At 45.6% G+C, this 26,616-nt stretch overlaps 1 protein-coding gene across 1 annotated transcript in view; it reads right to left on the bottom strand.

The window, feature by feature from the left end:
* SLC67A1 (solute carrier family 67 member 1) overlaps positions 1-26,616 on the bottom strand; it is a 76,871-nt gene that overhangs the window by 45,466 nt on the left and 4,789 nt on the right. The window contains exons 3-6 of the mRNA XM_074918254.1: positions 15,706-15,914; positions 13,695-13,792; positions 11,249-11,394; positions 10,365-10,497 (exon numbers count right to left, since the gene is read on the bottom strand). Coding sequence (XP_074774355.1) covers positions 10,365-10,497; positions 11,249-11,394; positions 13,695-13,792; positions 15,706-15,888 — 560 coding nt within the window. The 5' untranslated portion in view covers positions 15,889-15,914. The remainder of the gene's footprint in view (positions 1-10,364; positions 10,498-11,248; positions 11,395-13,694; positions 13,793-15,705; positions 15,915-26,616) is intronic.

Below are 26,616 nucleotides of genomic sequence, written 5' to 3' on the forward strand. Positions count from 1 at the left end.
CTTTATGAATCTGTTAAGGGCCGAGAGACTCTGTCTGAAAAGTGCTTGCCACACAACACCCAGGCAAAATCAAAACGATGCATCTTCTGGTAGGGTGGACAGATTACAACTGGGCAATTACACATCCCAGACCGTGTAATCGCATGCAATGAGAACACACGTGGGTGTAGTGCGAGGCATGAGCCTGGTGTCACCAACCACAGGCTCTTCCGGTTACCCTAAGGGAGTTCTTCAACAAATGGTTTCAAAATTTCTTTTCTAAACATCAGTAGGTCCATCTAGAAGTAAGTCTCTTTCTGCCATGAAAAGTCATTCCTGGACGACTGGGAAATGTCCAGGACTACACCGGAAAACATCAGCCAGAAGAATCGCTTCATCATCTGTTTCACATCCAACTGTGTCTGGACAGTCGGGAAGGGAGGGGAAAGAAACACATCACACACAATACAGATAATCTGTTATACAGCTTTATATCAGGAAAGAGCCTTTCTAAGCTTCTGTAGGAAATAAGCTTAAACATCTGATGCATGAGCATCCTCAGCTTTAATGAGCATTACTGTCTTTCATCCCGCCTTTTTTAAAGTCTGAGAACAGCATTTAAGACTCTGGCCTCCTGTAAGCATTGCTCAGATGCTCCCCAGATGGCTTTTCCCAGGGGATTTCTAATTATTCAAGTTTTTAAAAGAAATATCCTGCAGGAATCTTTTAAGTTTCTGGAGGTTTCCTTCCTTCCTCTACAAACTTCTTTACCCAGAGCTTGATTTAAAACCCAACTCAAAGGAAACACTTCCAATGACTTCAATATGTCTCAGATCACATACCCTGGGGTAAAAGAGAAATGAACCAAATCCCATAAAAATAAAGATGGTGCACATTTCAAAAGGATTCACAGTGAAGTTCTGGAAAGAAGTAATTAGTCCAAAGTTTCAGCCTAGAATATCACAGAATAAAGGAACATTTAGTGAGACTGAGAAAGTTAATTCTGCATACAGACCACAAAGGATTAGATGCATAATCCCCTCTCCATCAAGAAAAATAAATTAAAATGCAAGCAACAATTGCTGTAATAACAAGTAAATAAGAAAACTTCAGATGCTCAAAAATATGCAGAGTTTTCAGATCCTGAGTGCTAAATTCCTATCCTCTGAAAATCCACGTTAGATATCCCCAAGTGGGAAACTGAAAAAAAAAAAAAAAAAAATCACAGTAATTTCTGGAAAGCCTGATTGATGCACTTCTGATTTAGAGGGCAGTTAGAGAGCAGAGCAGAACCACTTATGTGTTTGTAAAGGAAAGCAAATTATTCTAACAAATGTATAAGGGTCTGTGTCTTTCCCAGGCCATCCAAGCTGCCTCCCAAACAATAGTTAAATACAACGAGACATGCTACTCCTCCAAAGCTGCTGCTCCATATCCCCCCAGACGGGATACAACCCCATGCGACATGTTGCCCTGCCTCCTGCAAACGCCAGTTGGGCAAACTGGGAGTGCTTCTGCATGTGCTATGGCACAGACCCACTGCTGGCTCGACACACAGCGCTGTGCCCTCTGCACCAACAGACCCTCACCACGGTGTCTGGCCTCTCTGATCACACCATTCGCATTGCCCTCCTCTTGGATCAGCATCTCTGCTTGCCAGCTGTGCTTAAGGGCCTTTGTTGCACCCCTTGGTGCACAGGGCTCAGCCTGAGCAGCCAGGAGCTTGCCATCTGAATGCTACAGAGAATGTTCCTGATGCTGGCACTGAATTTCTCCCTTGGCTGTGATAACCCATGATTTGTCAGGTTAAAGAGACAAGCCCCAACAAGTGCTGGAGTTAGCCTGAAGATGGCCATTCAGAAACTCCTTTGCCCTCTGGCTGCTTTCACTGCCTGAATGCTTCACATACCTTTGGCTCTCCCTGGCTGGTGGAGTGGCTGTGAGTAGGGTTTCATAAAGAGACTGCAGAAAGCAAAAACCCTGGGTGGGGCCATGGAAGTTGGTGTAGTTCACACAAAGGTCACACCCTTTTTATTCCCCTCTGAACACCCCATCCAAGAACCCAGAGCCACAGTGAACTGGCACCCCATGATAACGGGGTGTTGCATCTCCCCATCCACCCGGCAGTCCCATCAATCTGACAGCAATGGCCAAGAGAAACACCAGGAAGGGTTTAATACCCAACCCAAAACTCCTCCAAAAGGGCTGCTTTTCCACCCATCCTTTACAGCAGCCGTATTTCAGGCAGGAAGAAAACAGGAGAGCAACAGCACTGGATGTGCTATCCCTTTTCTTCTCCCGTGGCAAATGAAGGTTCATTTTGGATATACTGCTTCCTCCCAGCCCAAGCCACTTGATGTTCCAATCTTACTGTCCCAGATGACCCAATACATCTAAAAGCACTAAGCCTTTCTCCTGCAGAACTTCACTCTTCAGCTCCTCAAATCCTAACTCCTCCCAGTCCACCCTTCACACGCCAAATCCACACTTTTCCGTTCATCCCGACCTCCCCTCCCTCCCTTGTCTGATAGTCCTTCCCACACAGGCACCACATCCTTCCTGCCCCAACCTCACCACAAGGCTGGGTTCATTCACTGAAGCAGATCAGAATGAAACATAAGCATGACCCTTTGAATCTAAAGGATTAGGAGATGTAAAGGAGAGGGCTGTCCATACAAACATGTGCAAGCACAAACGGAGAAAGTTTGTGCCGCCCCATGTTGCCCTCCAGGTCCCTCTGCTAGCTTTTGCTAGACTCAGCCCCCAACCTCTGGGACAGCAGAAGGATGGCGCTTGCTTTCAATAAACAATTTTTTTTTAAAAAGAAACAAGATCCAAAAAATGGGATGGTAGCTGGGCTCATAAAGACTCCATCTGCCCAGGACACCAGGGGATGAAGAGGAGGATACATCCAGAAAAAAATGGATGCATTCCCTCAAGGTAGTAGATATTTGCACAAGCTGTATAATCTAAATAGCAATACTGTAAATGTATTGGGAGAGAGAAGGTAAAAACCATCTCATTGCCCCGTATTATACATGAGGAACACCGGGTCAGAGGGATGGGATGACTTACTCACATCACAGGAAAATTGTGGCAGAGCCAAGTCCCAAATCCCAATTCAGGAACTTAACCACAGCCTATTCTGTGCTTTCTATTTTCTGTTAACAAAGAAAACAGTATTTCCCTGGATTTCACTCCTCAGTAATAACTGCTGGATTTGCTGCCCAGTCATGAAATATTCCAGGAGTGGGAAGAGCAGATGAAGCTCCAGTGAGTCATGAGCAGACACTGCCTTATTGTGCAACCTACACGGTGAGGGTCATGTTGAGCTTTCTGACACTGCCTCTGCTAGAGAGGGCAGACCCAAAATACCTCGTGCCTTTCCATAAAATTCCAGTTTGGGGGGGTTGGTTTTTTTTATTTTTTCCCTTTTTTTTTTTTTTTTAACACTTATTACTTGGGGCTGTTAAGCCAGGCTAGACAAAAAAGATCAGCCACCACCTCAACACAACCTTGCAGGAACACAGCTAACAACTGACCAGGCAGGGCACCACGCCGCACAGAAACCCAGCGCTTCCAAAGCCTCAGCCAAGGGGAGCGGCGTTCAAACACCCATAATTGTTTAGAAGAGGTAACTTCACAAACACATTCATTTTTGATTGCGATCTAGCCACCACGCACACAAAACAGGGTTTTGCTCACCCACCACCCCCTCACTTTCTGACTCCAGGCATGGGGTAGCGAGACAGGGCAGCCTCCCCCAGCACATGGGCCAGCACATGGGCACAATGAAAGCTGGAGAAGGCAGCGGGGAAGTTTCCTTAGCTCTCCCATAGGTTTTTCCTCCCCCCCCTTTATTTCCTAACTGTCTGCCTGCTGGGGTAACCACTGTCAACCCAGAGAGGGACACCAGGCAAACCATGCCAGGAGTCCCTCTTCCCGTGGTTCTGGTGCAAATCAATTCCCAGCAGCACCCAAACCTCAGCTCTCTGTCTAAGCAGCACAAGCCAGCCACACAAGGAAGTTCTGGATACTTGCTCCTTCTACTACTTTTTTTTAAATGCCTTTTCATCATGGTTTCCCTGGGAAGATGAAGCAGCTAACCCAAAAGGTTAGAGATGCCCAGGAGGAAGGAGGGTGCTGTGTGGTGAGAGGGGGCAGGTGGACATCCCCTGTGAGCTGACACAGCCACTCTCACACACAGCCCTCCCACCAAACCCCTGCAGAAAGCTAAGAGGGAGAGAGGTTTTGAACAAAAATGAGGAGCTCCTGACAAGGCTGAGGAAGGGGCTGCCAACCAGCACGACGTTAGCTCAAGCAAGCCCAGCCTTCCCCAGGCATACCCCATGAGGGCAGGCACAAGGCATGGGCTCTCCCTCCCATGAGCTGCTCACTCCTGCCCTGAACCCCACTCTTCCTCCCTTGAGAAAGGGCCCCACCTATGGGTGAAGGGCCAAAGAGGAGCTCTCAGCCCCATCATCATGCCTTCCTCCACTGAAGGTCAGAGCAGAGGTTGTAGGGAGAGCATGGAAAAGCCAGGTTTACTGAAGGTCTGCTAAGGGGGAAACGAGGGCACATTTGCAGTGTCAGGGTCATCTTCCAATGGGTAAACAGGAGAAAGCCAGTGGACCCAAATCTAAAATTGGTGGCCTAGAAGTGGTAAGTGGGGTGGAGGTTTGCAGGAAGGAAGAGTTTAGTGCACCCCTGTCTGTTGCATGAAGGCAGACAGGGGAAACTGCCTGGGACCTGCATCCTTGTGACTCCTGGTATGTTCACAACCCAGCAGCAAACTCCAGGACTGTGACCAAAGGCACAACATGTTAATGGCCAGAGCTAGAGTTTTGGGGCTTGGGTGTTAAGCAAGCAGAAAGCTTGAGAAGTGGACCGTTTCCTGATCTGTTTAAGGCCTGCTTCATGGGGAGGTAAATGGTGCTGTAGAAGTGTCTGTGCCTCTCCATCAACCACATAGAGTCTAAACAGCAAATTTAGATGTAGCTGTCTCCACCGTAGATGTCTAAGATTAGCTGAACTCCACCCAAACTGCACTGAGGCATTTCTCAGGTTTAAGAATAGGTTAAACAAGTCATCAGAACAAGATAGCTCTGGTGCGGGGAATAGAGGAGAGAAGAAAAGTGCCTTAGACCTGAACTCTGAACCAACAAGTTGTGGAGGGATGATGTGCATGTTCTTCTATCCAGCCCTGGTTAACATAGACCTTACAATCTTTGGGACCATAGCTTCCAAAGCTAAGATTGTTGTCATGCAGAGTAAATGAGAAGAAGCATCTCTGGATCCTGTTTTGTTTTTCACAGAAGGCCACAACTGAGGTCCTCTGCACCTTCCCCAAACCATCAGCTCCTTGACAAAGAGTCCATCTGCTATTCTTTCCCCATCTCTCCCAAGGCACCACAGAGCTCAACCAACAGTGACAGACCACACTGCAGCTTGTGGATGACTTTCTGGCAGGCAGACACCACCTCCCTCTCCCCAAAGTCCCTCAATACAAAGGACAAAGCAACGCCTGTACAAGTGTCACCGATCCATGCTGCTTGACCGATCGACATCATCCCAGGCAGAGAAATACCACAGTTTCTACTGGAAGGGAGCAGGAGCAGCTCCCAGCAGCAGAATGCCCTGCTTTGTCCTGAAGCAGAGAACAACCCTCTCACCCTTTGCCATGTTCCCACCCGCCTTCCCAGCTCCCAACCTTCAGCCCTTTCAACACCCACAGTTTTTCCACTCTGCTGCGAAGTGATGAGAAATTCCCTGCCAGAGGACATTGTTCAAATGGGTTATTGAAAAGAAATGCAATTCCTTACTCCGGGTGAACAAGCTCCTTTTCCCCTTGAGGAGTAAGGATAATAGCACAGCCAGGGAGAAAAAAAACCTACCCCTAAAGCCTGCTGTAATAATATTAAATAAGAAACCAAAGGGGTTTGGCCAGGAAAATCCCAAGTTCAAAAGAATAATTGCTCCAAGAGATTTAAGCCTACAGCTGAGTCACTAAAATGAAGAAATCTCTCCTTGTCCATAGAAAGCAAACAAATCTTGGGTCATGCAGCAAAGCTTCTGTATGTCCTTGTTAGAAAGAAAGAAGCAGCCAAATGCAATTAATCATAGTCCCAGAAGAAAGGATGAAATCTCTGTAATTAGCTACCTAGGCTCATCTTTCAACTTTTGAAGACTAATCCAGCCTTTTTTTTTTTTTTTTTTTTTTCCACCCTTCACCCATTGTGCTGCCACAAAAGTCTACTACAAATACCAAATCACTTCTCTCCAGGGGTACACGGTCACCTACAGCCTGTGGTCCTCTAACAGCTTTACAGTAAGTATACAGGGAGGAGAGGACATTTGCAGAGAGCAAGGTGATGCTCCTTTTCTTAGTCACCTTTTGTGGATGAGCTGTCATGAAGTTTGCAGACTCTCAGAGAACCTGGAGACCTCAGCTGAACTACTATTTTTAAGCTAGATATTTTTGCATCCACATCCTGATCCAACTGATCAATGACCAGAAAATGCCGATTAAAAAGATAAAAACATACAAACATGAAAATACTTACCAAATAGTTGAGATTACAACTGCTTGTGTTAATAAATTGGATTATACCTCATCCTCAGGTGGTGTAAAATTGCCTGACCATCACCCTGCCCGTAGAAAGAATGTTCTTCATAGCGGTATGCAGTTTGGGCTATACATTAAGAGCAAGGTCTCCAGCAATTAAATTCAGTAAGGCAAATCCAGCTGGCAAGCAGCCCCTTTAATTGGAAAAGGCAAAGCCACATTCGACAAATAAAACATGTCCAGTCTGACTAAAAGTCACAATTCCTTTGCTACAGCTTCATTCAAAGTTGTGGAAAACACGGGGGCAAAGTGTAGTGCTTTAGAGTGGAAAAGGAAGGTCTGGAACTGGTGGCTACAGCTTAGGAGCGGAGGTCAGGATCTGATATCCAAAAAATCCTGTGCAAATCAGAAAAAGCCATTCAATTTCCTGGGGCTCCCATCATAAATAAGGGTTGACAAATATTATTCCAACATTGAAAACAACAACAGACCAGCTCTTTAGGTCAAGTACATCAATGGTAAATACAATACAGTGGAATAATACCAAAATGACATCAGCTGAGGAACTGAGGCTGAATTCTACCCCCTCTTGTATACAAACCACTGCTAACATATGAATAATGTTGTCAACAACAGACGGGGAATGCTGGCCAGCTCTGTGGTGAGGGAAAGCAAAGAATGCAGAATGGACAGAAATCTCCAGCTTTGCTCTTCCATGATATGGCAGAAATGCTTCTTTTCAAAGAAAGGAGATTGGGTCATTCTTCTAGAAAAAAATGGAAGTAATTATGCAGCTCCAAGTACAGCTGGGGCCTTCTTGTGCAAGTGTGGGAAACAGGGAGGGATGATTAACAGCCAATCTGTGGGATATGGCAACAGGGCCAAGGAGCCTCAAGTACGTCCATAATGTGACACCCACTCCCTTCCCTCCAGGTCAGTGGCACAGACAGAGTCAGAGGTGCTGGGAGTGCTCTGCGGGCTGTTTCATGGCACAGAGCTGTCTTCATCTGCTTGCAGGGCTGTATTTCTGCTCACCGCCAGTATCAGCCAAAACACTGAAAATCAGGAGGTTTGGTCTCTCTAATCTTTGCACAGAAATCTGGCAGAGGAGCTAAACACCGTGTCAGAACAAAGGTGGGATTTGGCTGCAGTGAAGGTCGCTACCAAACACCCAGAGTGACCTTCTCAGCCTGGAGCTGCTGTTTATAAAATCTAATCAACCCTCTGCATGTCAGGTCGGTCAGAAGGCTCCTGCCAGCACCCTGGAGTTTGTCCTTTGTTAATGGGATTTCCTACCATCCTTCCAGGGATAAGCACAGATCCTCATGAAGAAACCCAGATGCTCCGGGCAGAGAGGCTGCTTTCCCCAGCCCTGCTGCAGGGCAGAAGAGCCCCGAGCCCACGGCAGGGGGATGCTCCAGCACAAACCAGGCTAGATATTTAAACTAGATTCTAGGAAGCATTTCTTTGCAGAAGGGGTGGTTGGGCGTTGGAATGGGCTGCCCAGGGAGGTGGTGGAATCCCCATCCCTGGAGGGGTTCAAGAGTATGGTTGACCCAGCGCTGAGGGATCTGGTGGAGTTGGGAACGGTCAGTGTGAAGTTAATGATTGGACTGGACGATCTTGAAGGTCTTTTCCAACCGAGACAAGTCTGTGACTCTGTGAACTGCGAGGCAGAGCTGCCCTCCGCCGGCTGCGAGGGAAACCACCCCCTGCGACGGGAAAGGCAGAAGCCGTGTAGGTGTTCAGATGCAGGTCCCTTACTGTCCCATAACCGTGGGCAACATCCGCTTTTCTCAGTGTTATGTTGCAGGCACAAAATACAAGGGCCAGAAGCTTTCAAAATAAGTAGCAACCTGGGGAGTCTGGAAGCGTCCTGTTGTCCGACAACGCCAAGCCCCGACATCCACAAGCCAGACAGCAATCAAGTGTCTCTTACTGCAACAGGGGGTTCTCTCCCACCGCTGATTTTTCTATAAACCAGCAACCGATGAACATGCTGGTAAGTGACACCCCATAAATTTTTGCTGGATAACAATGCTACTTGAATGTTGATATTTAAATATGGGCATATAAACAGAGATTAAGCTGAGAACAGAGGTAACTTCTACTTTCAGACAGTTAACATACAGAAGGGACTGCATTTGATTAAAAATAATACTTATTAAAATCCCACTCAACCATCCACATCTATAAATACTTTAAGATCCTGAATTAGTTAATATTTTGTACATCCCAAATAACAACTTCATCCCCAGTAACAACTACAAAATGAATCCTCTGAACCAGCCTTGTGTCAATCAGCCAACAAAGAACAGGCACCAACCACAAAAGAATTAAAAAAAAAAAAACCTTTTCAGGTTTCAAGCGAGAGGAAGAAAACTCCTGAGACTGTCTGCAGCAGTAATTTGGCCCAACGCTGCCAAGGTACAGCAGCAAACAGAGCTTTGAGGGGCTAGTCTCTAAGGCAGCAAGGTTAAAGTCTTCTACTCAATTAACCTTTGCAAAGATTTGAGACAAAAAGTACCGTGGCTGCAGCACCTGAACATGTATGGACGCACAACAGGGTTCAAAGCATGATGCATGGCACCCCACATTAACCCGGGGTGCCCTATAAAAAATGCCCAGGGGACGTATCACCACACGCAGCCTGTGGTGCTTATGGCACTAGGACAAGGATCATGAAAAAAAATCAATGATGTTTGACTTAGATGCCTGAAGTTCATGAAAACTGATTTTTGATGAGATAGCATTGCTGTCCAGGTGAGGGGAGGTGGGACACACACTGGTACGGCGGCGCTGGGTGGCTGTGATGGTGAGCGGCAGCTGCCAGCAGCGCTGGCAGGCAGACCAACGGGGACACTGAGCAGACACAAACACTTGCCAGTCACAGTGAGCCCTTCCAGGACAAACCCAATTTCTGAAAAACCACAGCTTCCCCCTAAGGACTTTTAACCTCTGTTCTACACCGTAGAGCAGCTCTAATGCTCACAGTGGTTGGAAAAAAGTTATTTCCATGCTAACCTGAATCTGCAGAAGCAAGTGTCCATAGAAAAAGAAAGAGCAAAATAAATCCTCAAAAGTTCACAAAGGAGTTTTTTTCACCCACTGGAAAAATGCTGGGGAATCTCCCAGGAAGATTACAGCCACGAGCGCTTCCCTGCCTGCAAAGTTCTCTGACACACCACACCTTTTGAGCTTCCTTTATGTTCCTAATAATGAACAGACTGGTAAATTCAGTACAATCAGGCATTTCTTCCCTACTGCAGCACATATGATTGCAGCTATGATGTGCCACACTGTGGAAAGCAAACAGGGAAGGGGCAGGTACGTGCTTCATCGTGCTGTGACAGGGCTAGACCTCCTCACTTTTCTTCCCCACTGTCCCAAGCTTGCTTTCCCCTTCCCCAAGGTCTTGCCACCAATTTCCCCACGAGTTTCACACTGCTCCCAATTTTGATTTCTCAGTTGTACAACACTGTTTCTTAAAAGCAGGCTATGCACTGTGTGCTGCTTTTCAGCACGCTCAGCTCCAAAGAGAAGACAACCAGGAGACAGACAGACTGACTCCATTTCTCACTTCAACATGTTTTAGAATCAGTTTAAGTGGATGGAAGATGAGATTTTCAACAAGGTCTCCTTAAAAACTGTGGGAGTAGTTCTTTGTAGCAGCATGCAAAGCAAAATTTTGAGTTCTGGTACGATGCTCTACTGCCACCAGCAGTAAGATATCATTAAAAGCTGAAGGGAAAGCAAAATACCTCTTAGCAGCTCCCTCAGTGGCTGAACTAGGCCAACACCGAACAAGTGGGCCACTCACCTGAATTTGGTGGAGAGGACACCCCCCAGGGCAGAGCCGATGATGATTCCTATTCCAAAGCAAAGACCCAGCTTCCCCAAAGCATCAGCGCGTTGGGAAGGATTAGTCAGGTCTGTAATAACCTTCTGAGCACCTGCAGGGAAATAAATCTCTTGAAAGAAGCTTGCCACAGAGTCTGAGCAGCAGGTATACACAGTTTTAGGCCACAAAAACAGTGTCTGCCACAAAATGGTCCTTGCAACCCCAGGGCAAATGCTTGTGCACAGTGCTGAGTGGAGTGGATCAGCCTGTCAGTCACAGGAAACAAAAACACTCAAACCACTTCACAAGTGGCAAGAAGAGGTTTAACAGTCTATCAACTTGAGTCCTCTTGAAGGACTTACACAGACTTTCAGTAGCTAAAAGTTGTTTATGGGTTTTACTAGAAACATGTAGGAAAGGCCAACTAAATCAGAACAGCTTGGTGGGTAATGGAAGGTGTTTTTGTAATCACATTTCATTTTGACCAGCATGGTCATATTACCAGGAGAATGGGAAAAGCTCTCCTATAAAATATCCTGGTTGCAAGAAGGCAGCTCACAGGTTTGTGACAGCACTGCTGTCAGAAAGTGATTGTCACCCCTGTCTGGATGGTGAAATTCAAGCAACTTGCTCAAGATCATACAGGAAGACAGACCTAGGGCAATGGACTACTAGCCCTACTTTTCATAACCCATACACCCGCTACTTCACGTTCTCACCATTTCATCCCTGATGACCATCAAATGTTTCTCCTTCCTTGCTTCATGCTGTTGAGCCTGTTGACTTCCAGCAATGTGAGCAAGAAGAGAGGTATCAGGCAATAAAAGCAATGTGGAAAGCCACTCAGCCCTGACCAACCTTACCTGGTAGCCCGTGCATGAACACTGCTGGCAGCCTGGAGAGGAAGAGGAGAGGGATGCTGGTGGAGATGGACATGAGCAGGAAGAAGGCACTTCCAGATGCACAGGAGAGAATTAAGGCAGCTCTGGTGCCAAACTGATCTGCAAACCTGGTACAGAAATGGTACAGGGTTGTCCAAAGTCAGAAGTTGTCAGACCATGCAGGTCATTACAAGTGAAATGCACCCAGAGGGATGAAGTTGCATGGCCGTCTCATTTATCCACCATGGGAAGCGCTGAGCACGTTCTCAGAAGCACTCAGTTCCCAAAAGAGGAGCTCACCTCACTGGGTCTGAATACTGGACAACCTCTCTTCATTGCTGACTACCAGCAATAGAAAACTTTGCCTTGCAAAAAAACCCACACCAAAACCCAAAACAAAGTCTCCCCAGAAGTGAAAGCCTTGCCCGAAGGAGGAGTGCAAGGACCAGTGCTGAAGCACCAGCTGCCCACCTGGGAACGCGGGCACAGACACTGGTTTAACAAGGGAATGTGCCAGCAACTGCCACAGTCCATTTTCAGAGCCCTCATAAGCACAAGAAAACGAGTATGTCCTTAAGTTTCCTCCCCTGGCATTTCAGTGAATAAATGATGTTTATCTCAGAGCTGCTAACGACCAGCCACAGGCAGAGGCAGTTACAGCAGCTCAGCTCAGTAACTCATTCACAGTATCATCACTTCAGAGCACGTAGCACCCTCAAATTTTACTTTGTGACCCAGAGTTGGCTCAGACCAGAGAATCAGGCTAGCTAATTTTTTAATTCATGTTCAAAGGCAATTGAAGTTATTCCAATTTCTTTCCAGTGGATATTCAAAGCAATATTTCTCATTTTGCATCACTTAAAGAAAATAAATAGGTAGTTTTCTATTAAGGTTCAGTAAAGACATCACAATAGTGACTCAAATTTGTTTCAAACAGGCAGATCAGGTTTTGGGTCAGGTTTTGATTCAGCTCCAAGGTACTTTAAAAAGCTAAGTTGGACAAAGTCTGAGAGTACCACAGGAAGGGTTCTGAGCAATTATGACCATAAACCAGGCCTTAGATAATGTTTTTCACTCCAATTCCTCCTTCCTTCCTTCTACTGAAGTTGCATATTACAGTTAGCAGATGAATTTTACCTTGTGTGGCCCTTAGCTGTGCTTACACTAAAAGAAACAACCCCCCAGAAAATGCCAAGACTGGTCTACAAACAAAGCTAAGCATAAGTAATTAAAGGGCTTCATGTTGAGGAAGAGGTACAGGTCAAACTTCACTGTGTACATGAAAGCCAGGAAGCTTATATTAGCTTTTTGTAACCTAAAGACCACGATTCACTATGTAGTCTGGGGCTTTTCTGGTTTTGTTACTTAAGAGTAAAATCGGTGCTTCATCTTCTCATGGCTGTTTAGAAGCACCAAACAAGAAGAACAAAAACCACTAACCTAAGCTACACATTTTTCTCTCTTATTCCCCCCCCCCCTGCTCCTTCACATTTTCTCTTTATCTACCTTTGCACTGAGGTCAAAGCAGCCTCACATCTGGGAAAACCTGACATCAGCCTGGCAATATACACCTTCAGTCCCACCACGAGAGTCCAGACCCGGATGGATTCTGACTTGTTGTTTTCCTTCCCTAGAGCATCAATCAGCATGCAGAAAAACCGAGGCACACACCAACTCTGTATCCATTTACTACTTTGTTGATCAGCAGCAGGACTGAGAAAAAAAAGCTAGATTTTTCTCAGCCTCATCTTAGTTTCCTATCACTGGATTATACTCCTCTTTCAAATTTTTTTCTGCTTTTTTGAATGCATTCCCCCTCCACTCAAATCTTTTTTGGCTGTGGACATTTCATTAGGAACAGGAGTGTCCCCTGCATGGGACAGAGAGGCAGTAAACCTGTCTTGTCCACTCTTTTCTTTTGATAGATGAGCTTATAGATGTATCAGTTCTTCAAGATTCATACAGTCTAGCTTTGTATGAAACACTGACACAGATACAGTGAGATTCAGCTGTAAAAATAACACAACCCTCAAATATTTTCATTGATAGCTCTACTTAACATCAATAAATACTCTCTTTTTTAGGATTCCCAGTCACAAGATATTTCTAAGGTTACACGTGGCTATAAAATGTTTGCAGGATTAAGCCGTTAGGACCTGGGCTCTGAGGGCTCTGATGGTTTAGCCTGTTCCCTGTATATTTTTATACTTAAATGTGTGTCATTAAAACACAGCAAAGTTAATATAAAGGCTGCTTCTATGTTGTGGTATTTCTAATTATAGTATTTATTTTCCCTTTGCCCATTTATGAAATTCTCAAACATTTCAACAAGACCATGAACCAGAACCAAATGATTTTTTTATTAAAGTAGAAAAATGTCTGGCCTTTTTCAGCTATGAAAAGGGTCGTAAGAATTGTTCTCACTTACCTTCCGAAAATGGGACCTCCCACAAGCTGGAGGACACCAAAGGTTGTCTGGAGGTAGCCAAACCCCACTGAATCCAAACTTAGGCTCTTTGCCAAGTACTAAAAAAGAAAAAGACTCAGCAGGTCAATGGGAATGAAGTATGCTATACTTCTGAATATAGGGCTTAATACCTATGTGGAAAGGACTACAGCTCCAAACAAGCACTTCCTTCAGTTCCCCATATCTACAGATGAAATCTTCACTGGGTCAGACACAGGCTGCTTAATGAAGACCAAAAGTCTCTGTCCCACACCATCTACTAATGAAGATCAGGGGGATGTGATCAAAACCATCAGTTTTGCACTAGGTCACAAATCTGAATCCCCCTTTACCTTTGCAGTCTAACACAGCTGAACATATCCAGCTGCTGCTAAGGGGATAAGGTAGATTTTAAGTAGCCTTCCTGCCTCCAGACCCTGCACTTAGGGCAGCCCAAGCACCATCCAGGAGACGGCTGCTGTAAGGTCTTGACACTGTTTAATCAAGCAAGCTGGAATCAATGCAAGCATAACATGGGAAAAATATTACTTTTAATCTGGATGGTACACCCACAACCTGAGCTTGCAGAAAACTGCAAATGCACACCTTAAAGACCCACAATCCTTTTTTTTTTTAGTTAAAAACTGTATGCTCAAGGGACAGCTATTTCTGATTCACATTTTTGTTTTGTGCCATCTGCTAAGAGTTGTTTAAAACTCACAGCCAAGTTCAGCGCTTAGAAGGTGTGGAGATGCCCCAGTCTTGCCTGCTTCCCTGGTACATGCTGCACCATGAGCTAGTTTCGTCCCAGAAGGAGGGAGCAGTTTGTCTCTGAATTCACAAAACCTGTTGAGAATTCTCCCAGAAAACATGGGCTCATCAGAGAGAGGGGTGGCCATGTGTATCATAGATCCAGGAGCTCACAAGAGCAGGAAAGCTGCCTGGTGGAAAAGGACCTGAAGATGCTGGTCAACAGCTAGCTGAATACAAGCCAGCACTGTGCCTAGGTAGCCAAGGAGGCCAGTAGCATCCCGGCTTGTATCAGAAATAGCATGGCCAGCAGGACTGGGGAAGTGATCATCCCCCTGTACTCAGCGCTGGTGAAGCCACACCTCAAATACTGGGTTCAGTTTTCAGCCCCTCACTTACAGGAAAGACATCAAGGTGCTGGAGTGTGTCCAAAGAGTAATGAAGCTTGTGAGGGGTCTATGGAACAAGTCCTGTAAGGAACAGCTCAAGGGATTCAGGTTGTTCAGTTTGGAGAAAAGGAAACTCAGGGGAGACCTTACTGCATGGGTGTAGCAAGGTGGGTGTCGGTCTCTCCTCTCAGATGACAAGGATAGGACAAGATGAAACAGCCTCAAGTTGCACCAGGGGAGGTTTAGATTAAATATTTGAAAAAAATTTCTTCACCAAAAGGGTTGTCAAGCACTGGAACAGGCTGTCCAGGGAAGCGGTTGAGTCACCACCCCTGGAGGTCCTTAAACGACATTTAGATGTGGTGCTTAGGGATGTGGTTTAGAGGTGGACTTGGCAGTGTCAGGTTAAGGGTCAGACCTGATGATCATAAAGGTCTTTTCCAACCTAAATGAGTCTATGAAACCAGATAGGAGAGTCCAGTAAGTGAGAAGCAATGATTCCCATGCACAGCTGGTTTATTATGCCCTCACAAAAAAACCCCCTCCAATCTGAAACCTCTGATTTCTGCTGCCTGCTTGTTGGTCACTCGCCCACTGCAAGCAAGAAGACACAAACTACATCAGCTTCACCCAGGGTCATCTGGCCAGGAAAGGGCTCTAGGTGCCAATGCAGTACAAATAATAAAGCAGCTTTTACTGCCTGGGCAAACCCTGAACACAGTCACAGCTTGCCTGCCTGATAGGAATACAGTTTCCTCTCTCCTGCTACAAACTCTCTTCTGATTTTTCTGGAAACCTACACAGCCTGGCACTGAAGGCAAGATGTGCCACGAAGCAGGACCACCCATACTCACAGGCATGACTCCCATCTGCATGAAGAGGAAGGTCAGCTCGAGGGTTACAATCAGATAGGCAACAAGGATCGTTTGTCTCCTCTTGACCTCTCCCAAGCAGCCGTTCTCCCCCAGGGTCTCACTCTTCATTCCCAAATCTTCTTCCTCACCTCCAGAGCTGGCTTTTGTATTCATAGTGCTCATGGAACAACTGACTGCAGGCTGATGGGCTGAAAAAGTGATAGAAAGGTGCTTTCTAGCTGGGAACATAAAGCACAGGTAAAATACGGAAGCTGTGTGTACAGTTCAAAGCTTACAGTGTGAAAGGGGCTGAGTCAGGACGCCAACTTTTTTTTTTGCTTTCTTTCTTTTGTTGGTGGTTTTTTTTCTCCCCTTTACTTACTTGCCAGGCAAGATCAAAGGGTCTCCTTCTTCAGCCTTGTCCCAGGTGGGCTCATTACTTCAAGTACCATCACAACAAAAATCAGCTTGAGAGGCAGCAGAGTGAAAGTGGACATTGCCCCAAACAAGAGCATGTGACAAAATCTCCAACTCTTTAACTGTTTCACTTCTTTCACTTTTATTGCCTCTGGTGGCTCAAGAAGAGATTACTGTTCTAATTCTTCGTGAAAGGCACTTTGATTTTATTTCTGAAGGTTACAATTGAAGCTTACAGCAGAACAGATATTTCCAAGCCCTCATGCTTCTTGCAGTAGATTTCTACAGGTCCTGGAACAAGCCTAGGTCTTACATGCAGTTAGAGCTGCTCTCATCAACACCTCCAACTGAGCTGGTTTCCCCCATTCAGGTGCTGTAAATTTATAGACAGACTGAGCTAGCAAATGTTCACATGTGACTCCACTCAGACTACAAATTACCAGCCAATGCCAAAAACTATTTTTTTTTAAAAAAAAAGTATTAAATCCACACAAATCATGAGGGTGACTGCAAACTGGGGAATTAAATAAAAAAGATTCTTTTGTCCTTTGGGGGTTTTGTTTGTTTGCTTGCTTGCTTGTTTACTTAGGGTTTTATTTATTTGTTTGTTTGCCTGAGGGGAGGGTTATTTGTTTTCTTACATGTTGTAGCCTTGAAGTCTGGTTGGGCATTATTTTTATTTTAGAGAGAAAAAGAAACCAGAGATCTCAATGCCATGATTTTGTAGAATCACAGGACTTTCAGCAGGAAGGGACCTCAGGAGATCTCATCCACCCTCCTGCTTGGGCACATCAGCTCAGCTGTGGCTTTTTCTGGACAAGCTTTGAAAATCTCCAAGAAAACAGATCTGCTCTCTCACTGAGAATCTGGGAAAGAAGTTTTCCCTAATGTACAATCTGAATTTCTCAAGCTGAAGCTTGTAGCCATCGTTGCTCATGGTATCAGCTGCCACTGTACAGAAGAGTCTGGCTGAATCACCTCTGGGGCTGCCCTTCAAGTAGTTGCAGGCTGCTGTTAGAACACCCCAGAATGAAGAAGTCCAACTCCCTCCACCTCTCTTAAAGATGATGTACTCTAGACCCATGACCTTCTTGGTAGCCCTTACTTGGGTCAAATCCAGTTTGTCCACAACCCTCTTGAACTGGGAGGCCCAACACTGGGTCAGCCTCACCAGCACCAAGCCAAGGTGGATAACAACTTCCCTGGATGTCCTGGCCATGCTTCTCCTCAAATGGTCTATTACATGGTTTGCCTTATTCCTGATGAGCATGCACCATTGGCTCGCACAGCATCGCCATCCCCCACAGTCCTCATGCTAGGGTTGCTACATGTCCGGTTGGTCCCCAGCCTGCATTGGTGCAGGTGGATATTCTGCCCCAGGCTTGGGGCAAACTGTCACCACTTTCAGCTTGTTGAAAACCTTGAGGTTTCAACAACAGCTGGTTGATCCAGCTCTTATGTTTTATGCAGAACCTCTTCCTGAGGCTCCTTCAATGACCACGTCAGCCAGTCCCTCTGATTTGGTAACACCTCAGTTCAGAAGCAGAGGTTTGACTCGCTGTGAAGGCTGACACAAACACATCAATACAGGGACACAAACATTTGCTGGCTTGGATCCAGCGTCCTTGTCAGGGCTCCCAGATTCCAAGCCAAGCCCAAGGAGAGGGAACTGCAAGATCTCTGGGCACACCTTTTTATTCAACAAATGTTGCTGCAGAGCCCCAGAATTTGGTGAGGGCTGCCAGGCTCTACCTCCTGGCGAAGGAAGGGGAAGACCAAAGGTTTAACATTTCACCAGGGGCGGGTACCATATCACTGGAAGCTGCACAGAAACAACCTTTTGCAAACTCAGCCAGAGCATGAATAAAAAAGCACCTTTAAAAGAACAACTGCCCTAGAGGGATACCAGTACTCAAACAGACCCAACTGACAATGCCCTAGAAGTCATATTTGTCACTGAAGAAGGAAGATTACCCAGCATGTATCCCAATTTAGCAAAGGATCAGTGCTCGACATTTGGTTCATCTCAGCAGTAAACAATGGATTTGCCTGCACTTTGAATGTCCTTCAGCACAGCACCAACATCATCACTCCCTGGTTTGTGCTGGACAGGCACAATGTACAAATTACCAGCATTGAATAGAAGAGTAAAATTAATGACAGAACTCTGTTTATGGAGGTTTCAAGACAATCAAAAACACAACTCATGCAAATGCAATGTAAAACACTGCTTACAGGAAATGTTGCTGACTTGGCCTTGAAAAGCGTCAGTATTTTGACTGGTGAGTTTGTCTCAGCAGCAACTGAAAACAGATCCCAGCAAGGCGACCAAGGGAAGCAATGACTTTCAGATGCAGCCACTCTCCACCAGATACGAGCCTCATCCTGCCCGGGGCATGCAGTGCAGACAGCTAATCAGCCACATGCTCTCACTCAGATTTAGCTTCATTCTACTGGCATTGACAGGGAAATGGAGTAAGAAAACCCCAAGTTTAATTTTCATCCTCCAGGGCAAAAGACACAGTTCTGAGAAGCATGGAACTAAACTCTGTGCCTGGTGTGGAGATGACCATGGAGAACGAGCTATGATCACCAGACTCAGTTCCTGTACATCACTGGATGCCTCCTGATGGCTCAGTGCTCAAATCTGCTCTTTAACATCCCAGATCAGGCTGCAAGTAAGTGTGTTGTCTAGGCCCAACTCAGCTATCCTCTTCTAGCAAGAGTCTCTTTGGCAGGATCATTTATCTCCCCATTCCTGCACTTTAGCACTGAAAAGACAAAGGGAAGAGAATGTGTTTTGCCAATTATTAGGCCTAGCATAAAGGACACAGCCAGCATAAAGATGAACCAATAACCAAATTGTATTTGACACAAAAGGGTCAGTACATGGGTGAGCGCTGGGGGTACAAACAAGTCAATCAGATTATACATAATCATCATCAATCCCAATGATCCCAACAATGACACTGCACAACCAACAATGGGTGGAATAAATGGTGAAATGCAGTCTCCCATAGAAGGGATGGGAGACAACCAGGTCAATAAGCTAAATATACAAGACCAAGGAAGCCACATAATGAATCCCTACAGAACCCACGTTTACAAAAGCCAGACCTGACTGGAGCCCAGTCCCAGGGAGGCGGGAGGTCCTTCCCCAACAGGGAACTCTGCACAGGGCATCCACCTCACACACAGACACTGCCCCTCCTGCAAGTGGTCCCAGCTTTTATCCCTCAGTGGGACACCTGACCTTGGGTTACTCAATGCAGACACCCGGGGCTCATCTACCCAACGGCTCTGTCTGCCAGGCCGGCACCACCCTGGAGGGAAGCCTAAAGGCAAACTCACCCCCCTTTGTGAAGGGCTGTGGGAATCACCCACATGTCAACCTTAATTTGGGGCTTGGGGTTGATAACTCAGCATTTCAGGGTGGCGGTTTTAAGCCACCTTTACAAGCCATGAGCCAAGCCCTGTCCATGCTGCCCTGGCCCCAAGGATGTAGGGATGAGCTGTATTCTCCAAATCTGGCCAAGACATTGGTAGCCCTGAATCATCTCAGTGCCCTCCCACAAGGTCTTCTGTGCAGGAACTTGGACTTTCCTGACTTTGAACACCTGATTTTTAAAGTTTCACCCCACAAATCAGTTGATCTAGGGGCTAAAATGGCAGCAGGAGCACCTATAGAAAAACAGCCAGTGTGATCGACACAAGGCAGATCCTACTCCTCCCTTGAGTGAGAAGAATGTCTGAAAATGTCTGCAGGAACGAAAGTATGATGGAGATTAACTCTGTTCCCAGCTATGTCCGGTTGAACATCACACTTCTAGCCATCCAGCTAGGGGCCAGTTCATATCTATACCTGTAGTGATAATGCACCATTAATGACAAATGGCATAGGCTGGCATTGCATTTTTATCTAAAGGCTCCTTCTGGCTCAGTTAGAGACTACACCACAGATAGCAGTCAGTCACTGACAAGCCGTCTTTAAAAAATAAAGATTAATTTAAAAACTGGGGAGGAATAGGTTATGAATAGGAAATGAATTTTTTGGGGTAGGATAAATAAACTTTAAATGCACAGCTATTCTGGGGAGACTATGGTGAAAGCAAGCAAGGAGACAAATGTCTTGTGATGAAACTGCGGATGAGGCCATTAGCTATGTATTAAGCCTTGACACTTATTCTCAACATTTTTGGAGTATTTATAGTATTCATCTTCCCTGGTATATCTTTCCTGAGGCCTATTTATCTGGTGATCTCTGGAAAAACAGAGTGGGAAACCTGAGAACATCTTTAAAAAAATTTTTTATAAAGACTTACTGTTTATGTTACTCAGGCAGAAATCTTTTCTTAAAGCACTGGAAATGGGAAGCAAGGCCAGCATATGCATGTGAGGGGTGGTGGTGGTGTGGAAATCCACTCACAGCAATACCTGCAGTTCAAAATGTTGGTTGAAAAAGGATAAATTGTGGGGAAATAAATGCCGAATCCTTCTCTCAACTTGTATATTTTTCACAGAGGAAGCTTAATATGAGCTGCAGTAACACGAGGTACACTGGGTGGGATTCACCTGTCTGCAGAGGGTCAAAACAGGTTTTATAGCCTCAAAAGAGCCTTGAAGAGGGATGGAAGTGCAGATGTGCTGCCCAGTGATGATGGGCATCTCTCAGGCTTCAAATCCTGAATGAATGCAAGCTGGCAGGTCCCTCCAGCTACACAAAAAAAACCAGTGGAATGAACAAAATCTTGCTCCAGTGCAGATCAGTCACAAATCCTTGCCCTTGTGGGTATGCACCCATACCCATGGCAAGTGTGAGAGCTGGCTGGGAATGCTAGGGAGGGAGTCGCTGCCTCTTGGGTCCATCAAAGCTTTCATTTCTCACTGCAAATAGAAACTGCATTTCTATGGGCAGTGTGCTGGGGGGTGCCAGGAGGGCCATGAGCTGCGAGATGAAGCATACCTCATCTCCCTGCCCAAGAAGGAGCAAGGATAATCCTTTCCATCCTTGCAAGAGCATCCAAGGCCACCGCACCAAAACCAGTGAGGTGTGCAGATCTTTGGATAAGGATAGACATAAAAACCCTCAATGGAGACATAGCCCTCAGGGAGCTATGTTCCTGATGATCTTTCTTAAGCTCTGTAATAGGAGAAAGGAAATGGAAGAAATATCTCGAAGTGATTCCCCAGTAGAGAGAATGCTGAATTGCCCTAATGAGGGAAACTGCTCAACACCAGCCATGGGCGGTGGGAGCCATCAAATCCACAGGATCTGGCCAGATCCCCCTCTTCCCCCAACCCCGACATTGAGGGAACCAGTCTCATTTGTAGTCTGGTGAAAGATTTACACAGTTAAGCAAATAAGAGCATAGACGGCCTGGTATTGCCAAAATTATGTCCCATGTTTGTTGACTGATTTATTCCTTTGTCTAATTGTGTTCATGAAAAAAGCAGCTCACTAATGAATGGAAAAAGACTCCACATGGCCAGAAAAAAAAAAAAAAAAAAAGTTTAGTTTACAAAATAGCACAGTCTTCAGGGATTTTCATAAAAACTACAGAGACAGTCCAAATCGGCAATGAAATCAGATTCCCGGTGGCTGCTGAACTCTTTTGGCTCTTTCTATGTGTGTATTAAATTGCAAAAAGCAATTATTTATAATTTGTTTTTATAAAAATGCTGGTGTGCTTATTCTGCCTGGCAAATTATTTTGTAAAATGGAAAAGGCTATTGTTCATTCTTTTAGTAAAGTCTTTGTTACTTAGCATATTAAACTGCAAATCACATTTTATCTGAAATATGGCTGGTTATTATTAACTTTTTAATGCTAAAGCCCCAAAGCTCCAGCTAACATCGAGGTCCTGTTCAGTGCCCTGAAAACACAAAGAGGTTGAGACTCAGATGAGGGAAAAGAATTAGATCCTCCTTGTCTTGCAGATGGGACCCTAACAGACAGAGGGCTTTAATGACTTCCCTGAAATCACAGAGGAAGTCTGTGGAAAAGGCTGGAGTCAGACTCTATCATCCTTTGGACGCCAGTCCTGCTGTTTAACCACAGGGCAGTTTCTCCTCTCTAATATTCTGGAAAAATTCAACCAAAAGAGAACATTTCTGAATGCTGGAATTTGACGACAAAATATGCAGATGGGGCAGAGACTGTGTCAATTGTAAAAGAGTTTTGGAAAAATCCCGTGGCCTGAATTCAGGAGAGTTACACCAAGAATAACATGACCAAATAGGAAGAAAAACTCAGTTCTTTGTACCCATCCAGTCTCATCGTCTCCAGCAGGAACTCGCCAGGGCAGGAGCCTCTTGTGCCTGCTCACACGGAGTGGCACTGTGTTTAGGATGATTTCAGCTCAGCCAGAGGACTTACCTCCCAGGTGCTGCCATGGTTCTGGTCCACCTCTACCCCAAAAATCTCTCCTGAGCAAACAAAAAAACCTCAGGTGTCAGTGAGCTACTGCCACACGGTGGGGAAGGGCTGCCGGGCTGCCTGAGAGCAGTCACCAACCTTCTCCTTCAAGTGAAGCCATCAAAAGACAGCAAATGCCACCAGCCTCTAGGGGTCTGGTATGCTAGGATATTGAATAATTGGCAAGAAAAAAAACCCAACCTCTTCCCTTAGTGAAAGCCCAGGTCTACTGGGTGAGCTCTCACCTGGGCAAGGGATGATTTCCCCCCAACATGACATTCTTCTTCCTAATGCTCAAGCCATACTTGCTTTAAGCAAGCATGACATGGCCATCTATGTAGGAAGGTGTGATTAGAGGAGTGGTTATACCATCGGCTGCTGAGCAAGGTCCAGGCAAAACTGCACACACTAATAAGTGATGGTGACAGCTGAGAAGTGATGGATAATTCTGCTGCCTCTGTGGTTGCGTCTTCAGCTTACTGGCATGTTGGCGTGACTGACCTTCAGACAATTCGCTGCTGGATAATGGATGAAGCCCTGGGCTCCAAGATACACAGAGTGTGTTGGAAGTCCAAGGTTTATAGCCAAAGAATATGCTAGATGTGACAAAACCGGATACACACACACAAATAAAGCCTCATACTTAGCCTGCAATATGCAATATTTCATTCAGCTGGTATTATACAGCCACCTTCTGGAATCGCAGCAATGTCTGGAATGCAAAAGCTGTTTATCATTTAAATAACATTTAAGCCATTATAATTTATATGAGAATTGTAACTGATTGGGGCTGTATGGAGCTTCTTGTTGTGGTTTGCCATAGGAATGCTGCAGATTTCCTCTGCACACATTACATTCTGCACACAATGGGAGCCCCAGACATTTTCAGCTAGTCTCGAGCCTCCTGCATTTACCAAAACATTTTCCTGTGTCAGAATCAAACAATTGCCTGATTTATAACTCCCGAGCATTCAGGAGACCACCAGCAACACAATGTAACAAGAATCTCTCTGTCGGTTAGAAGCCATGCACAGCACAAAGTACGGATGTGTATTCAGTGTTTCTGCTAATGTATGTTTCTGCATAAAGCAATGAGCATGTAAAACCTTGTGCATCTTGGACATGGCTTCCTACAGAGGAGGGTCTGTGTTACGTCCTCAGACAAATCCTCACCTGCTCAGGGCCAAGGGAGACAAATCCCCCCCCAGCCTTGCTCTGTTTGCCTGGCTGGTTTCTCCATGTGGACTCAGGACCCGCATGGAGCCAGTGTGGGATGTGGAGGAAAGGGGATGGCTGCCACTGTGCCCAGCTAGCTCCATCCACTACGTGGGTGGGAGACAACCCTACATTGCAGATTTTCACTGCTGATGGATGGAAGAGGTGGGACGAAGGTATCCACAGTCATGCAGAGCTAGATTTATCAGCAGCTCAGAAGTGGTGAAATGCACAAATGTGGCTAGACACCCCGTGATGTATCTGGGCTCTAAATGCCTTCTGAAGCCTCAGCAAGGTCCTCTCTCTAAGCAAACACCTAATTTCAGTTGAAGGCTTGAATGATATTATAAAGTCAGAGCAACCCCCTGAGTTCACCCTGCTGCAAGTTGGAGCAGGGCACACACTCTTGCCTGTCATCCAACTCATCCGGGATAAACAAAGTTTTTAAAGCTCTAGAAGACACCAGCCCTTGGAGGTATCTGGTCTGCCAGCCAGGTCTGCATCCCCCACATCAGTGACAAAGGCTGTAGCCAGGTCTACTTGGGGAGAATGATTACACTCTTGATTTTAATTAGGAATACAAGAGGGATGACAGTCCCATAACTGCTGGTTTCTTGTTCCAACCACCAGAAGGCTTTGGACACCCTTCGCTGCTTCCTCCTAGCCTTCCCATCCACCCTCCACTTGAATTTGCCTGAAACAAAAAGAAATCAAACCTGCTTTTCTGGTGGAGTTTCCTTGCAGGATCCTCAGCGCTGAGGTTGTAGGGGGGACCCACTAACAGCTCTCAAGTGGGATATCAGGAATCTTCACAGTGGTTTGGTGAAAATTTTCAATGCAACTCAGTCTCAGTTAAACCAGTGTTGAACACTGAATACAACTCTAGCATGGACAGATAGATAAGAGGTGGAAAAGTATAGAAGACACATCCCTACAGTCAATCTACTCTTTCATATGAGTAAGTCACACTTGAAATAAATCTGAAACTTTGATGTTAAGAGGCAAGCACCTGCATGGTACCATTTGCTTCTCTTCTTTGCAGTTCAATCTCTATAGGCATGGCATTTCTTCAGAGCAAAGGATGAGCATGCATTCCTAACATGTTGCAGGTACATCTGACACATAAAAATCCCCAAACCTGCCCAACTGTGTCTTTAAAGTGCTCTCTGAAAAGCTCATTGCTTACAATAATTCTTCAGAATTATTTTGGAACAACACCAGAAGCTACAAATGAAATTTGTCTCTCTGTAAAAGAGAAAACTTTCCACACTTAGGATCCAACCCTGGCATCAGGAGCAATTTAAAGTGGGACACAGTGACACATAGAAGCTTTCCTAAGAGAAAAATCCCTAAGAGCTATTTATTTTTTTAAAATATTTTAAAATAATTTTTAAAGCTTGTCCCCAAGACAATCACAGGCTCACAATCCCCTTGCCACCAGAGAAGGAGAGAGACCCAGACCCTTCCGCAAGAAGGGGCAGAAGCATTTGTGTCCTGGAAAGAGCCCAGAGAGGAACTTAGTGCTTCCAAACATGCCAAAGGACAAGAGTTTGCCAGCCCCAACTGGAGCTGGCTGCTGCTCATGGGGAGGCTGGATGATGGTTGTGACCAGGATGCACTAAACATTTACTGTTACAATGTTTGGTTTTGAGGCTTTTTGCTTTGATATTGCTGCTTAATTCTAAGCCATTCCTAAGGCCAAAAGCAAGGCTGGCATAGAACAGCAATGCTTGCATAGTCCTGGGCTGAACTGGCCACTGTCAGCACCATTTGGCATTTGTTAATCTTTTCACACCCTGGAGAGGGTGGAAATAACCCTAGAAGAGCTCACTTGGAGCACTGCTCCCTGGTTCACGCATTCCATTTCTGGAACACACAACTCCCTACATCAAAGCCTTCATGAACTAAAAGCAAGATCCATCATCTGGCTTTTCCAGAAATCAAGCAAGTCCTGCAAATTTTCCATCCAAACTGGTTGAGAACCAGTCCTGCTAAAGCAGTGATTGGACCTGAGCTTTTTGCAAATAGTTAAGATATTTAAACAAAGAAAAAGTGCTGTTAGAAAAAGGGGTCTATCCCAGCTCATTTTCCTAATGTTCCACCAGACAGCAACGGGATTATCTCTGTAAAACTGCCTCAGGGAGGGTGCTAGGAAGAAATTTCCCTGGCTTCCTACACTGGCTGGGTCCTGAGCCTCCTGTTAAAACTGACACCAACCTCCTCAGCAGCTCTGCCCAGGCTCTCTCCTCATTACCTTCAAGACAAAACAGTAAGGATTTATTCCTTTTATTTATTGCCCAGGATAGCCAGGGGAGTGGTGGGTTATATTCCTCCTGAGCCTCAGCCATTAAATCATTTGCCAAATTCAGCTGGCTCCACATAGGTGAAGCGACAACCATCTCAAATTCTGCTGGAGGTGCCCTCAGAAGCTGTGGGACTGCAGAGGGGCCAGAGACCTCATCAGGACTGCAGGGGCAGCTCAGCAGAAAATCTTGGTTAACGGTTGTGGTGCATGAAAAGAAAAGGCTCTGAATTAACTCTGCAGGCTGGCAGTTAAAAAAACCAAACAAACAAACAAAAAAAACCCCAACAAACCAAAAACAAGCCATTCTCCTATCTGCAAAGCAAGTACATTTGATCTAGAAAGCAATGACACTCCATAAACATTGCACTTCCAGATACATTTTTTTTTCCTTCCAGAGCAAACTCACTTGGCCACTGTCAGCTTAAATGATTTCACCTGGTTTATATTTTCCCTTTGAATACCACTGATGACCAGCTGACTCATTTTTACTTTGAGAAGAGCTGCAGGATCTGGATTACTTAGCTCTAGGCTGAAGCCCTGACCCTGATTCACCAGGAAT

The sequence above is a fragment of the Athene noctua genome, chromosome 14 (genome assembly GCF_965140245.1).
Source record: "Athene noctua chromosome 14, bAthNoc1.hap1.1, whole genome shotgun sequence".
In the NCBI taxonomy this organism is placed as follows: Eukaryota; Metazoa; Chordata; class Aves; order Strigiformes; family Strigidae; genus Athene; species Athene noctua.